Raw genomic sequence first — 13203 nt, 5'->3', positions numbered from 1 at the left:
GTCACTGTGCTCTGTCTGCAAAGTGCTGGCTGGTGGGGACCTTGGGAGGTCTCTCCTCCAACCTTCTCCAGCCTGAAGCAATGCTTGGAATTACAAAAAAAAAAGCTATTTTTATTCTCACACCTCCCCCAGGATCTCTCCTGTCTTTTTTCACACAACTCACTGATGCCTGAGCTAAGAAATACTGTGCCCAAATTACAGTGCAAGAATTGTGCTCTTTTGGGATGATGTTGAGAGAGATTTCCCAAGTAGAAGTAAACCCAACTAGATCAAATATCAGTCCTAATCCAGGCAGGGGCTGATTTTTGCCAAGCAGAGCTGGTGAAAAAAGTGGAGACAGCATTATGAGAGCTTTGAGAGGTAAAATTGGTGGTGCTTGTTGGGAATGGGAATCAAGGAGGGCTTGAATTTGGGTCCTTTCAATGCCTGTACTCCTAAGCTAAGAGTTACAGGAGGCTTGTGGTTCCCTGAAGCAAGGCAAGGTACTCTGGTTCTGCCTGCATCATCCCTCTGGCCCTTACAGGGTCTTCAAAGATGTGTTGAACTTGCTGTCTTGGTACTTCTCTGAAAGCTTTTAGTGTCCAAAATAAGCTGTTATTCCCTGGGCCACCCTTGACTGGAGCTAGGCAAGGATGTCCTAGTTACAAGGGAATTGCTGAGATACCGAATAAAATCATAATAGTACAAAAATCCAAACTCTTTTAATACTTTCCAAAAATTCAACAACAAAAAAGTTACATCAAACAACCAACCAAATAAAACCTCTCACGAAGAAACAATATATTTCCAAGAACAAGGACGAACAGGCAGACCCACGCTCAGTAGCCTCAGTGCCCTGTCTCCAGGTGGTGCTGGCTAGTCTTTCTGGAATGTACCACGGAGCCCCAGCTGGGTGGTAGAACCATGTCCCACTGCGTTCAGCTTGGGACAATGACAGCCACAGGGACACGGCTGTGCACAATCCTTGGGGCAGGGTCTCCCCTAGTCGTGTGAGCACAGCCTTACTGGGCACACTGGTTTGAGTCTGTGGGTGGTTCCTGGTGTGACAAATCTTGTTACTTGGTTTTCTACAGAAATGGACTCTTTTTTTTCTTTTTCTTTTTTTTTTTCTTGGACTTCTATTGGCCAAGTGAGGGACGTGCTGATGGGAGCAGCGGCATTCCCTCATCTCTTCTCCCAGTATCAGGGAGCAGACATGGAAGAGGGTTTGCACGAGCCGATCCATTCCACTGGGCAAACTTGGCTTGATGCAAGCCCTTTATGCCAGAGCTGGGGGGAGGGAGCCTCTGCTACCCCACGTGGGGCACTTCCAGGCTGTGCATCACTAGTCCTTTTACACCTTCTCCACCACGACTGCTGCCATACCTGCCTTGTTTGCCCTCCTCCTCCTCCTCCCTGTGGTCAGGGAGCCCAGGGTGAGAGGAGGTGGCATGCTGTGGTCCTACATGATGTCGGAGGACGTAATTTTGGTAAGGAGGAAGGTTAGTCACTGGGATCCCAGGAGCATCCTCCGTGTCCCAGCAGTGCCTGGAGCGTTTCCCCTCCCTTTGCAGCAGGAGCACCATGGAGGGCAGCAGGGGGAAAGGTCCAGCCAAATTACAACCCAGCCATGCATGGGGAGATGCTGCAAGCTGTGGGTGACACACATGAGCCTCCCTTCAGCAGCACATGGCCAGCCCTCTGCACACTATTCTGCATGGAGATGTGCTTTCCTTCTCATGTCAAGAGCAATCCCATTAAAACATCACCTCCTCACAGCTCCCATAGTCACTCTCCACCATGTCGGAGCCCTCGTAGTTGGGAGGTGGCAGGGGCTGGGCTCGGATGCTGGGCTGGTGGCCCACCTCGCAGTCGGCGTAGGAGGGCTGTGCCACGCTCAGTCGCATGCTCACCCGCTTGTAGCCTGGGTCGGGCTGGTACGGGACACCCTCGCCCTGCACCAGCTGGGCTGGGTAGTAGCTGATGGCCGTGTACTCGTTCTGGCACTGGGAAGCTCCCATGTCCACAGGGCCGAGCGGTAGGAAGTCCTCCAGGTTCTGGTTGCTGTAGCGGGGTGGGATGGGGGCTCGCTTGTTGCTCTGGTCCAGTGGGAATGGAAAGCCCCCATAAAGAGCAACTGGCTCCGTGTCTGCTGGTGGAGGGGGCGGTGGGGGTAGGGGAGGGTGGGAGGAGGATGCAGGGGGGCCTTGAATGATCTCGTAGTGGGAGTATTCCTGAACATCTGATGACAGGTACCGTGGGGGCCAGTAGGTTGTTTCTGCTGGGTAGACTGAAATAAAAGAGAGTTGTGTTAGCTGCAGCTCAAGCAGTTGTTTCCTTTCTCTTGCCTTCCTGTTAATTCCTTCTGTGAGCTCTGAGACTGTAGGAGATGTGGGGACATGGGAGCCATAGTTGCTGCTTTGGGAACTGAGGGAATCTGAGGGCACCCCTGGCTGTGCTGAGGCAATGTCCCCACCAGCTTTCAGAGATCCACTACTCTAGCACCCAAAACACACACTTCATCGCACCATTTGGATGCAAGAAGCTTGCATGATGAAGGGACTGGAGCAAAGCCAGCTGTCCACTAGATCTTTCCACCCTTTCCCTGTAGTTACTCTTGTGAATTCTCTTCTAACAGTGTGCTTTGGTGATGAACTTATGCATGGGGTAGCCTTGCCGTGTGGAGCCATGCAGGTGTTTCCCTGAGGACATGATCCCCCTGCCTAGAAACACTGATGCAAATGTTTCCATTAAAACTCACACTGACTTTCAGGATCTTAGTTTTTTCTTCAGTTTTTCTCTATTACAGGGTTGTTTGACCCAGGTTATGTGGGAATCCAGGTATTAATGGTTTTCCTAGTGACTATGTACAAGACTGATCAGGTTACAGCAGAAAACTGCGACATACTGGTGAGCAGGGAAGAAAGAGCCAATAAAGGCCCTTTAGCAGGGCTGGGGCAGCATTTGCCCATGCTTTGCTTGCCTTTAACCAACACCATTTGTCTCTCATGTTTTCAAACCTTAGATCCCCTTCACAAGAGGAAGAGGGATGTGTGAGAGCAAGGAAAAGCTGTGGCTACTGACCCATCTCCTCCCTGGCCCAGGTGCACTTGATGAAGGACTCGTTGTCAGAGTTGGAGGGGGGTGCAGCAGGGGGCAGGTTGGGTGCCACACTGCACACGATGGTGCCCCGGTGCTTTGGAGCATTGGTGGAGTTGAAGGTGACAAACTCAGGGGTGCCGGTGGGTTTGCGCTGCTCTGGCGTGGCCCGGTCCAGGTTGTTGTGTGCTGCATCACTGAGGATGTTGAGCTCAATGGGTGGCACAGCTTGGGTTCCCACACCCACGCTCTTGGAGAACTCACTCTTGGAGAGCAGGTCAGGGTCCTCCCGGGCCACGGGCTTGTGAGCCTTGGCGCGGTGTTGGTAGCACTTGCGGATGAACACGAAGGCCATGACCAGGATAGCTGTCCCCACCACGCCAGCTACGATCTCCCCAATCTCCTCGGGGCCCACCGCCCACTGCGTGGGCACGATGGCAGGGGTGATGATGGGCTGTGTGCAGTAGTCTCCTTGGAAATCCGAGGGGCAGATGCAGTGAATGGAGCCCTGGCTGCTCACGCAGCGCCCAGAGTTTCGGCATGGGTTGTCTTGGCACTCCTCGGCCAGCTTCTCACACCTGCAGGGAGGAAGAGAACCACCATCAGCCTGGGGATGCAGCAAAAACTGTGTTGCTCAGGGCTCTGCCTTAGACCAGACCAGCATGCTCCATCCCCATGTGCTCTTCCTCCCTTGATTCTCCTGGCAGAGAACTGTGCTCCTTGGGTTCACAATGATGCTCTTCAGGAGACTATGCTTTACAGGATGATCCTATTTTTCAGTCATATGCAGCAAATTAAAATGGGAGCTTTCCTGACTCAGAGGAGTGTTTGGAGTTCTAGGGCTGACACAGCATAGAAAGGTGCTCCCATCCTGTTTAATTAGGGAAGCCAGGGTCAGTCTGAGGTGTGTTAACTTCTTATGAAGTCTCCTACATCTTCCAGGCTCTGTGGTGTCTCAGTATGGTTTGTGGGTGTCTGAAGATTGCAGCAAACATTTGGGGAACAACTACCCTGAGAAGTGGTGAATGGGCATGATTGTTGGAGAGGCTTTTTGACATTTTATGGAGCATCTGCAGAACTGAGATGGAATTCCCGATTCTCTGTCCTGCTCCACCTAAATATTCCTCAACAGTACTGGGGACCTTTCCTTCCAACTGTAATGATCTCCCCATGCTAGAGGGAATATGCAATGCTTAATTATTTCCTTACTTTTTTCTTTTTTCTCATTACTGAACAAGCTCTATGAGGTTTGAGTTTCTCTTGTAGTCAACATTGGAAGATGTGTGAGATGGTGTATGCAAACTGCAGCCATAGCCTCCTCCACCTGGACACTGGGTGATTTCAGATATTACACTGCCACCTAATGCTCAGCTACAGGATTTTACTCCAAGAGTTGCACAGATAATTTCTGCCTTTACCTTGATCCACTAGGACCACTGTTCATCCTTGCTAAATGACTAAGGCAGAAGCTTGAACTGGACTGCCGTGTCTCCCCATCAGAGCTGAGCTCCCACCACCACAGCCCAGAATTTCCAATCACAGCAAGCTCAGGTCATGTCATGGGGAGCAGCAGGGTGTGGGGAGAGACTCTTGCCCAGCAAGGACAGGCTTTGAACCTGTCCCACAGCACCTGCAGGCATACAGGCATCTGTGAGGAGAGATTTTTCTGTTTTCTCTCCTGCTCAGAGATGTGCACAGAGGAGCAATGGCCACATGATGGTAGAGCTATTTGTGTCCTGGTCTGTCAGCTCTTCCCTCAGACACCTCCCTGCTGCAATGCTCAGGTACCTGCAGTTTGCAGTTAATCCCAGAGTTTGTGGATCTAGTGAGCTGAAGAAATGTGCAATGCTCATTGGTAGAGATCAGGTTTTTAGCCCACCATGGGATGTCACCCGTCCCGAATCCTCAGTCCTTACCTCTCACCCAGGTACCAGTCAGGGCAGTGGCAGGAGTAGCCAGTGGTGGAGAGGGTGCAGGTTCCCCCGTGCAGACAGGGCTTGGACTCGCAGGGACTGTCCCCAAGCTCACAGTGCTCACCAGAAAACAGCCCAGGGCAGATGCAGGTGTAACCTGGAGAGGGCGAGAGTGAACACATCCATATGGAAGAACTGGCAAGAATAGAGAGAAGCAGTGATTGGTGCTGATGGAACCCACAGAGAGCTCAACACAGCTACCTAAACACAGGTATTTGCTGCTGCAGGGGGTGCTGTAGGGCACCCAAGCCTTATGTGGCTGGTGGGTACATTACAGGACCTAGTGTGGTTGCTGGAGGCTGGGTGGCCATTCTGGGGGCAATGCAGTGGCAATATGGAACTGTTTAAACAACAAGTCAAGGCTGTCCTCTTCTGACACAGACCTCTTCTGCCAGGGATGCAGTCAGGGCACAGCTTTATTGCATGCAGAAGCTGAAGGACAAATTCAGGATAAAGGAAGGGGAGCCTGGCTGGCTGATTCACAGTTTCTGACTGTTAAATGCAATCCTCTGTAATTTATTGTTCTCAGGAGTCTTTGGTCCTGCGAGTTCTTATGCTATGAAGTGCCTGTCTCAACTTGTCAGGTTTCTCTTGCCTACAGGAGATGTCTGCTCATGGCAAGAGAGAAACCCAGCACAGCTGAGGACTCAGAGGGGGCTGCTGCTGTTTTTGTGCTTTTGGCTGCTATTTAATGTAGCCCTTAGCATGGAAATGTCCCTGGCTGTGCTGAGCTCTGCCAGTCACATGGCTGATGGTGCCATGTGGGAAATTCAGAGTTTTCACTTTGCAGCGCACTTGAAAAGTCTTTCTACTCATCCACAAACTAAACAACCCTGCTTTAGAGCACAGGGTGAACAAACAGGGACCTGTTTCCACATGTGTGTTAGTGGCAGTACAACAAGGACATGCTGACACTTGTGCAGCAGGTGCTGGACATTGCCTGTGGGGCTGTGTGTGCCTAAACACACATGTTCTGGATGTGGGAGCTCACATGTGTTTGTACCTTGTGGTCCTGAGCACTGTGGTTGGTGTGGTGGCTGGTCTGGCTTGGGCCCTCTCTGCACAGATGTGTTCTCACGCGGCCACGTGGCTTCCCCGGGCTCGCTCACACAGGTGTGTCTTTGCCTGTGCATGTAATCCCACGCCTGAGATCCCTGGGCAGAGCTTTGCATAAACTTGTGCTGCCTGCCTGGTCTCCAGGACTCAGCATTCAGGGAAGCCAAACATCAATGACAACCTCACAAAATAAATGTCTGGTGAGCAACCCCTTCCCTGCAGCAATGCTCTGCCTGGGGCCATTGTCCCACAGGCTCTTTCCTGGGCAGTTGGGCCATTTGCAGGAGAGGTTGGTCACCTTGGAAGGAAACTATGGGAAGGGCACTGGATAAAAATTAGGTTATTAGTGAGGGGTGATCTTCCTTCTCCCTCTTCCACTGTATTGTCTCTGCAATATAAGCAGGGGATGCCTTGACAGAGCAGAGATATGTTTTCCCCTTGTAGGCTTTGAGTCCCTTCCAGCCGAGCCAGAGGGTTTTTCTGTGCAAAGGGTCTCAAGGCTGAGGTGTGAGTGCCAGCCAGACTAACTGTTCAGTACAGATACACCAGGTGTCAAACAAGTTCACCTGAACCAGGCAGCTGCTGAGTCGACAGGGCTGGGAATCTTGTTCCCAGAGGCTGCGGGCAGGGCAGGAGAAGGTGTGCTGCCTCCTCTGTCCTCACTTGCTCGCTGGGCAGGGTGTGGGCTTTGGCAACAGCCCCAAAGAGTAGAGCTGCAGGAGGAGCTTCTGCCCCACACAGCAGCCTAGGAAGCACCCCACTGCCCCTTGGAAGGGCCAAGGGGCAGGAAGGACCCATCTTGATAGATGGGGTGTTACAGGGTGAAGCTAGAACATGGTGCAGGGCAGTGACACAAGGGTGGACATCACTGGGAGAAGTTCCAACTAGCCCTGTCTGTGTGATACAGCTTGCTGCAAGGAGCCCCTCTTATGGGAGGAACAGGGCAGCAGTGAAACTGCCTAGGGCAGAGCCTGTATCAAACCTCTGTTGAGTGCCTGCAGCCTGTGTTAACCTAGGATTCTTGATTAGAGCTTATGGCTTTCCCATATCCCTTTGCATAGCCCTGGGGAGTCACTGCAGTGGAAGGAGACCAAGATCTTGGCTTGTTTCTGCCTGGATACCATCACTGCATGATCCCATCTTGCCTGATCCCAGCCTTGTTAACAGCTCCTTAAGCAAAGAGGATGCAGAGGGGTGGGTGGAATTTCTATTTGCATCTGAGTTTTTGGCACCTATGCTCTCCTGTGTCATGCATACTCTTTAGAAACACTTTTCTGCCCTCCGGGCCATGGTCCACTGGTGAGAGCCAGGATGATGATCTCATACCCTGCAGCTGCATTGAGTCAGGTATCACTTCAGGTCCCCTGGGACAGAGGACCTCTGGTTCTCCTCTGGAGTAGCCCATTCATAGAGATGAATAAAATTGTTGCATCTTTCCCTCCCCTCACTGCTTATTGCTCTCCTATTGCTCTGTGTGGGATGTTCACATACCTCCTCCATGAGTTTCGGAGCACATCCCATTGTTGAGGCAGGGGTTGCTGCTACAGGCTCCGGTGGGGGAGCAACACTGCTTTATCCCCACCTGCTCCATGACTTCCTTTGATTGCCCTTTCCCAGGCAGGAGAACCACTTCTCTTCCATTGATTGCAACCACATCCAGGCAACCCCGGAACCCCCGTGTGACTCTGTGGGAATGCAGTGGCTGTCGGAGGCCTCCAAAAATCAGGTCTCGTCTGCCCTGGGAGATACTGCAGGTTCCTGGCAGCTGGAGAGAGGCATTTCCCAGGCCATCGATGAGTAGGCGGACAGATGTGTTCTTCACCTCCAGGAAGACCGAGTGCCACTCGCCATCACTCACAAACCGTGAGGAGGAGAGGTTCCCGGAGGAGTTCCCCCAGCAGCTGTACCCAAGATGAGGCACTCCATTAACCATCTGTAAAACACATCCCAGAAGTCATGGTTAGCTGTGATACAGGTGGCTGCTGTTTATGGAGGGTTTCAACATTTCTCCTGCAGGTTGTTCTCCTCTCTCCTTGTTTTAACATTGAGAGTTGAGATGAATCTCAACTTTCTGGCTCCAAAAAGCACCAGCTAAGCAAATGTAACCCCCTTCATCTGTATTAACCTATGCTTGGATCAGTTAAAGCCTGCTTGAGAGACTGTAACCTCCTTTATGTTGCAAAACATCTCCATCTCTAGCACAGTTTGACCCGTTGTCCGTTCTTGAAGCCTTTGACCATTGTGCACAGAGGGAAGCTCATCTTTCCACTTAACAGAGAGCAGAGCCATGTGATGAGACTGTGCATCTGCTCACCCCTTCTCCCACCTTCCCGAGCCTAATCAGAGCCCCAGCATTCAGACTATCCGTAAATCCATCACCAGTCACAGAGGAACCCCTATTCTGAGCCACATGGCTTCTGTTCTGTTCTCACTCTCTGGTTAGGGTGGGAAAGGTGTTGGAGCAGTCGCCTCTTTGGCATGGCTGAGAGTGTGGAAAAGACCTCCTTGAGGAGGAACATGAGCACCTTTCCCTGAAGGAGGCAAGGAGGAGTTGGGAGGCAGAGAAAGGAATTATTGTTGTACTTGTCTCCTAACCAGCACACTGCAAAGCCCAGCCAAAGCTGCTGACAGGTGCTGCCATCTAATCCTTGATCTCCAGCAGATGGGAGGGAGATAAGATATTGAGCTGCTAAAAGTGAACTGCACAGTGTCTTCTGCATTAAACTGCGACATCAAAAATTCCTATTTGTAGCCTAAGGTTTATCTTTGAACCTCATGGATGAAGGAGAAAGGTTAGGTGTGTTGTTCCAGGATGAAGACAGAATTAAACCTTTTTCTCCCCAGTGCTTTGTTGATAAAACCTCTCTCATAGAAGCCAAGAGTCTATGGAGAAGGAGAGAAGAGGTGGAATGAAATGCTCATGGAAAACCTGCAGAGCTTGCTATGTAACATTAAGCAATTCACCCAGGCAAGAGAGACCTCCATGGGGGGCAGTAGGGACGGCAAGGAGTGCTGATTCTTGGAAGGGACTGGAAGAGGAGGAGTGATTATGGACTACATTGACTCTAGAGGAACCTACATACGATATGATGGGGCTACTCTGGAGGGGTCAAAAGCAGAGCAGGACAATAGTTAGCTCTTAGAGGAGCCCACAGTATAAATAAATCCCAGTGGGAGGAGAAGCAACTGCTAAGGAAGGAACAAGAAGCAGCTGGCATACGCCATGGAAGGGCCTCAGGGCAACACGTGTGTGCAAATCTCTTTGGACAATTGGCTAGCACACCAGAAAGCTTTGTCACGTCACTTTATCTGGAGGAACATAATTTCACTTCAGATGGGTCTGTAGATTTGGCTTATCAATTTCTGGGGCTGGGAGACAGCTGAGAACTCAATTCCCTGGAGCAAAAACTGACAGGCTGCCAAGTCCTTCCCAGTTTGCCTGGTTTGCCATGCTCTTGCTGCAACTTATTTCTGAACATCAGGAGAGCTTAGTGACTGGAAGGGCAATGGTATGCATGCCCCTGGAGAACTCACCCTCCTCACCAAATCTACAAACCACTGCTTATGTTTCTTTCAAGGCTTTGGCTTGTATCTGGACTACTGCAGTCTATGAAGCTTAAAATCTTGAGGGATTCCCTTATTTTTATCATGCCAGATGGGTTAGTAAAGGTTTTTATTCCTAGAATATTTTTAATAAATTGGGTAAGGAAAGAAATGAGTCACAGCCACCTTTATAGTGGAGGCTTTCCTGTTGAAAAGGTTGTGGAGAGATCTGGGTAGAGGAGAACATGGGCACACTGAACTCTGTCAATAATGAGTTCTCTCTCACTTGACTCCCTGCGTTAGGCCTGGCTCAGCAGAGCTTTCTGCCATCTCATCCTGTCTCAGCACCATCTGGAGTGTTGAACTCCTTCTGCTGAACAACTTGGTGACTCCTTCCCAGAGATAGGGTAGAAAGAGACTCTTCTTGAGAAGTTTTTCTAATCACCCTTTACATTGAAGCCTAAAGTCATTCTCAGAGATGGGTACAGGACTTATGGCTGATGTTTCTCTGCTGCTGCTCTTCAGGAGCGATGGCTGTGGCAGCAGGAGCTGGAAATGTGTGCAACAGGCAGGTCTCTGGGCGTTGGCTGCTGTGCAGCTCCCTGTCTGTCTGTGTGGGTCTTTTATAACAGTGGAAAGAAAAGTATTTCACAATAGGAAGACGGGGTTGTGAAACATTGAGAAGGAATGAGGGAATTCAAGGACAGGATGAACACTTCCAGGTAGGTTACAGTGTGTAGATCTCAAAGTGATTAGTCTCAAGGACAAATCTCTGTAAACTCGTAAGTATGTCCTGTGATCTTATTCTCCAATTAGTCCTAATTGATGAGGAATATTTAAAAAATCCCTAATCTTTAGTCATCTGCTGCTTTCCTTCTGTTGATGAAGTGGAAGAGGGAGATGGTCCTTGAGTGCTGGGTTGTTCAGTGTTCAGCCAAAGGGAGGAGTGTGATCAGACTGAAATGTTCCTGGCTCTGTAGGTGTTATAAACAATGAAATCACCTGAAGAAAGTGGTTGAAAAGAGGGGTGTGTGTGTGTGTGAAAAATATTATTTAGGACTGTTTTTTCTCTCCTGTCCATTTCTGTACAGGACCTTTAATGTGAGGTGTGGGGGGATGATTGCCCTTTGCTACAGTCAAAGCAGACTGGTCCAGGGACAACTCCACTTGGTAAATTCTTTGTCCTGAGAGGTGTGATATAAGAGATGAATGAAGAAGCAAGCTGTAAATAAAGAAGATCATGTAGATCTGCTGTGGATGTCTGCTGACTTCACACCAGAGACTAGCACTTACATTTACAGATGTGAAAAATGATTCCCTAGTTGAGGTTGCAGCAACTGCCAAGCTATGCTTTGCTCTCACTTGGTCTTTTCATGTCTAGATGAATAACTAAGGGATATATTATTGCATCTTTTTTCTGTGATTCCCTTCCCTGAAAGAGTGATTTTTTCTAACTCTGAAAAGACATCCCTGATATTGCAATACACACCTCCAAAGTGGTGTGGTCACTCCCGTTGGCATAGAACATGACTGCGTGACGCTGGTGGGTCTTCAGGCGAAAGTGCATGTGCCAGGAGCCGACCTGTGAGTGCTGGTACCAAATGTAGCTGTGCCCCCCAAACCTCACAGCTGTTCCTGTAAGGAAAATGAAATAAAGATCTCACCTTTGTCACTCTTTGTCACTCTTTGTCACTCTGAGACTATGGATTATGTCAAACCTTGACTCTTTTCCTTGCCTGATACTGTAACTGTCCAGGAACAGTCCCACTCATAGCAATCCATGTACCACTGCACTGCATCTCCCACAGCTCCCCTTGGGAGCTCCCACTATTTCTTCTATTTACTCAACCCCAGAATATCAGCCTGGCTATTTCTGTCCAATAGAACCTTCAAGGGGCCCTCAGCATGGTCTAAAACACCCCTGAATTTCCTCATCCTTAGAAAGTCTTTATATTATTCTGTGCTATCCATTCCTGCCCAAGTGTGATGCTAATCTCTATCCCTGCTCCTTCCTTTTCTTGAAGTAGTTTAGAATATAAAAATATGCATTATTTGGCTTTCCTCAAATTTATCAGTTATTTTGTGCTTTGCTGGGTCTAGGATCAACACAGAAACTCAGGGATTGATATTCTGATCACTGAGCTTCATAACCTTCTAGGTATGAGTGACTTCCCAGTGAGAGAGATAGATGTTGCTGCTATTAAATGCTACAGGAGGTTAATTTTAAAAAATAAACTGTGAAACTTTCAAGCTCTGAGTCTAGCTTTGGATTTGAAATTTCAGGCACTGAAATTGTTGGTCACTGGGCAAATTAATTCCATGGGAAATCCAGGTGTTTTATAATGTAGTAAAGGAAAGCACAGTATGCCCAGGTTTATAGGGTAAGACACTGCTGGGAAGGATTGCTCACCATTGCAAGAACAGATCTGCTCCAAGCTGTGCCGGGGCGTAAGGACGCTGAGTCGGGCAGTGCTGTAAGTGGACATCATTCCTGGATCCAGCTGAATGGTTTCCCTGCAGACACGGTGGGCACAATCTGCCCCATGACATGGCACGTGAATCGCTTTCTTCATCCGGAGACCGACGAGTTGGTCCATCTCCCCTGCTGACACAGTGAGCTTATTTGCCAGGACCCGAGGCTCATACAAGGAGCCATGTGGCTCTCCAACAGCCAAGAGCAGGTCCACTCCATCAGAGGTAGCTGCAGGCTGTAAGCTGGCCATGTGGATATTTTGGCGCCGGGTGACAAGAACGTTCCCCAAAAACCTCTGCAAGTTGCGCCAGTGGTCCCCCACAAACTCCTCAGGGGAGAGATGTCGGAAGTGTAGCACCACTGCCTTGTCCAAGGCCTCCTGTGTGAAGCACCACACGTGGACATTGACACTGGTGGTGGTTGTGAATGTTCCATCGCTGACTGTCACATTCAGAAGATAGTGGCCATGGGGAAGCTTGTCCCCAGCAATGATCTTCCCATCTGCAGCCCCAACAGAGAAGAGCCCCTCCTTGGGCACTTCTGCCACCAAAGTGTACACCAGTGTGTCGTGGGGGTCTCGGTCCGTGGCGTGGATCTTGCCCAGGACACCCCCTCGGAAGGCTTCCTCATTAGTAGTGATGAATATTTCCAAGGGAAGGGCTGAGGGTGCATATTGGCTCTGCTCAGTCACTTGGATATTTATAAATGCAGATGAGGACAGGGGAGGGATACCACTGTCAGAGACCTGGCAAGGAAAACAGGAGGATCTGTTATGGTCACTTGCTGACTTACTCTCACCTCACCTGACTGGATGGGCTGACGAGGTCTAGCGAAGGAGAGTGCCTTGCAGGTAGAAATGGGTGGTAGCTGACAGACAGAGGGTTGGGAATGAAGAAGGAATGGGAAAAATTGGCAGAAGCAATGTTGGACCTCTGCCTGGAGACGGCCCCAGGGAAATAGCAGCATGCCTTCCAGCATGGAGACTGATCGAGGCCTTCTGCGAGCAGCGGGGTCATGCTCACTCCTGTGTGTGCTCATCAGCAGCTGAGGCACACCTGAGTGGCTCTGAATTCCTGAGGG

At 50.0% G+C, this 13203-nt stretch overlaps 1 protein-coding gene across 2 annotated transcripts in view; it reads right to left on the bottom strand.

The window, feature by feature from the left end:
* Window positions 1-685: 685 nt before the first annotated feature.
* Window positions 686-13203, bottom strand: part of FAT2 (FAT atypical cadherin 2) — a 57575-nt gene continuing 45057 nt past the window's right edge. Inside the window, exons 19-24 of one of the 2 annotated variants that reach the window (XM_071570112.1) lie at window positions 12061-12868; window positions 11140-11285; window positions 7599-8040; window positions 4995-5148; window positions 3064-3656; window positions 686-2269 (exon numbers count right to left, since the gene is read on the bottom strand). In XM_071570112.1, the coding sequence (XP_071426213.1) occupies window positions 1737-2269; window positions 3064-3656; window positions 4995-5148; window positions 7599-8040; window positions 11140-11285; window positions 12061-12868 (2676 nt within the window). In that variant the 3' untranslated portion in view covers window positions 686-1736. The remainder of the gene's footprint in view (window positions 2270-3063; window positions 3657-4994; window positions 5149-7598; window positions 8041-11139; window positions 11286-12060; window positions 12869-13203) is intronic. The other variant, XM_071570113.1, reaches the window with a different exon arrangement.

This window comes from Pithys albifrons, chromosome 15 (genome assembly GCF_047495875.1).
Source record: "Pithys albifrons albifrons isolate INPA30051 chromosome 15, PitAlb_v1, whole genome shotgun sequence".
Lineage (NCBI taxonomy): Eukaryota > Metazoa > Chordata > Aves > Passeriformes > Thamnophilidae > Pithys > Pithys albifrons.
This window is presented reverse-complemented; position numbering and strand designations above follow the sequence as displayed.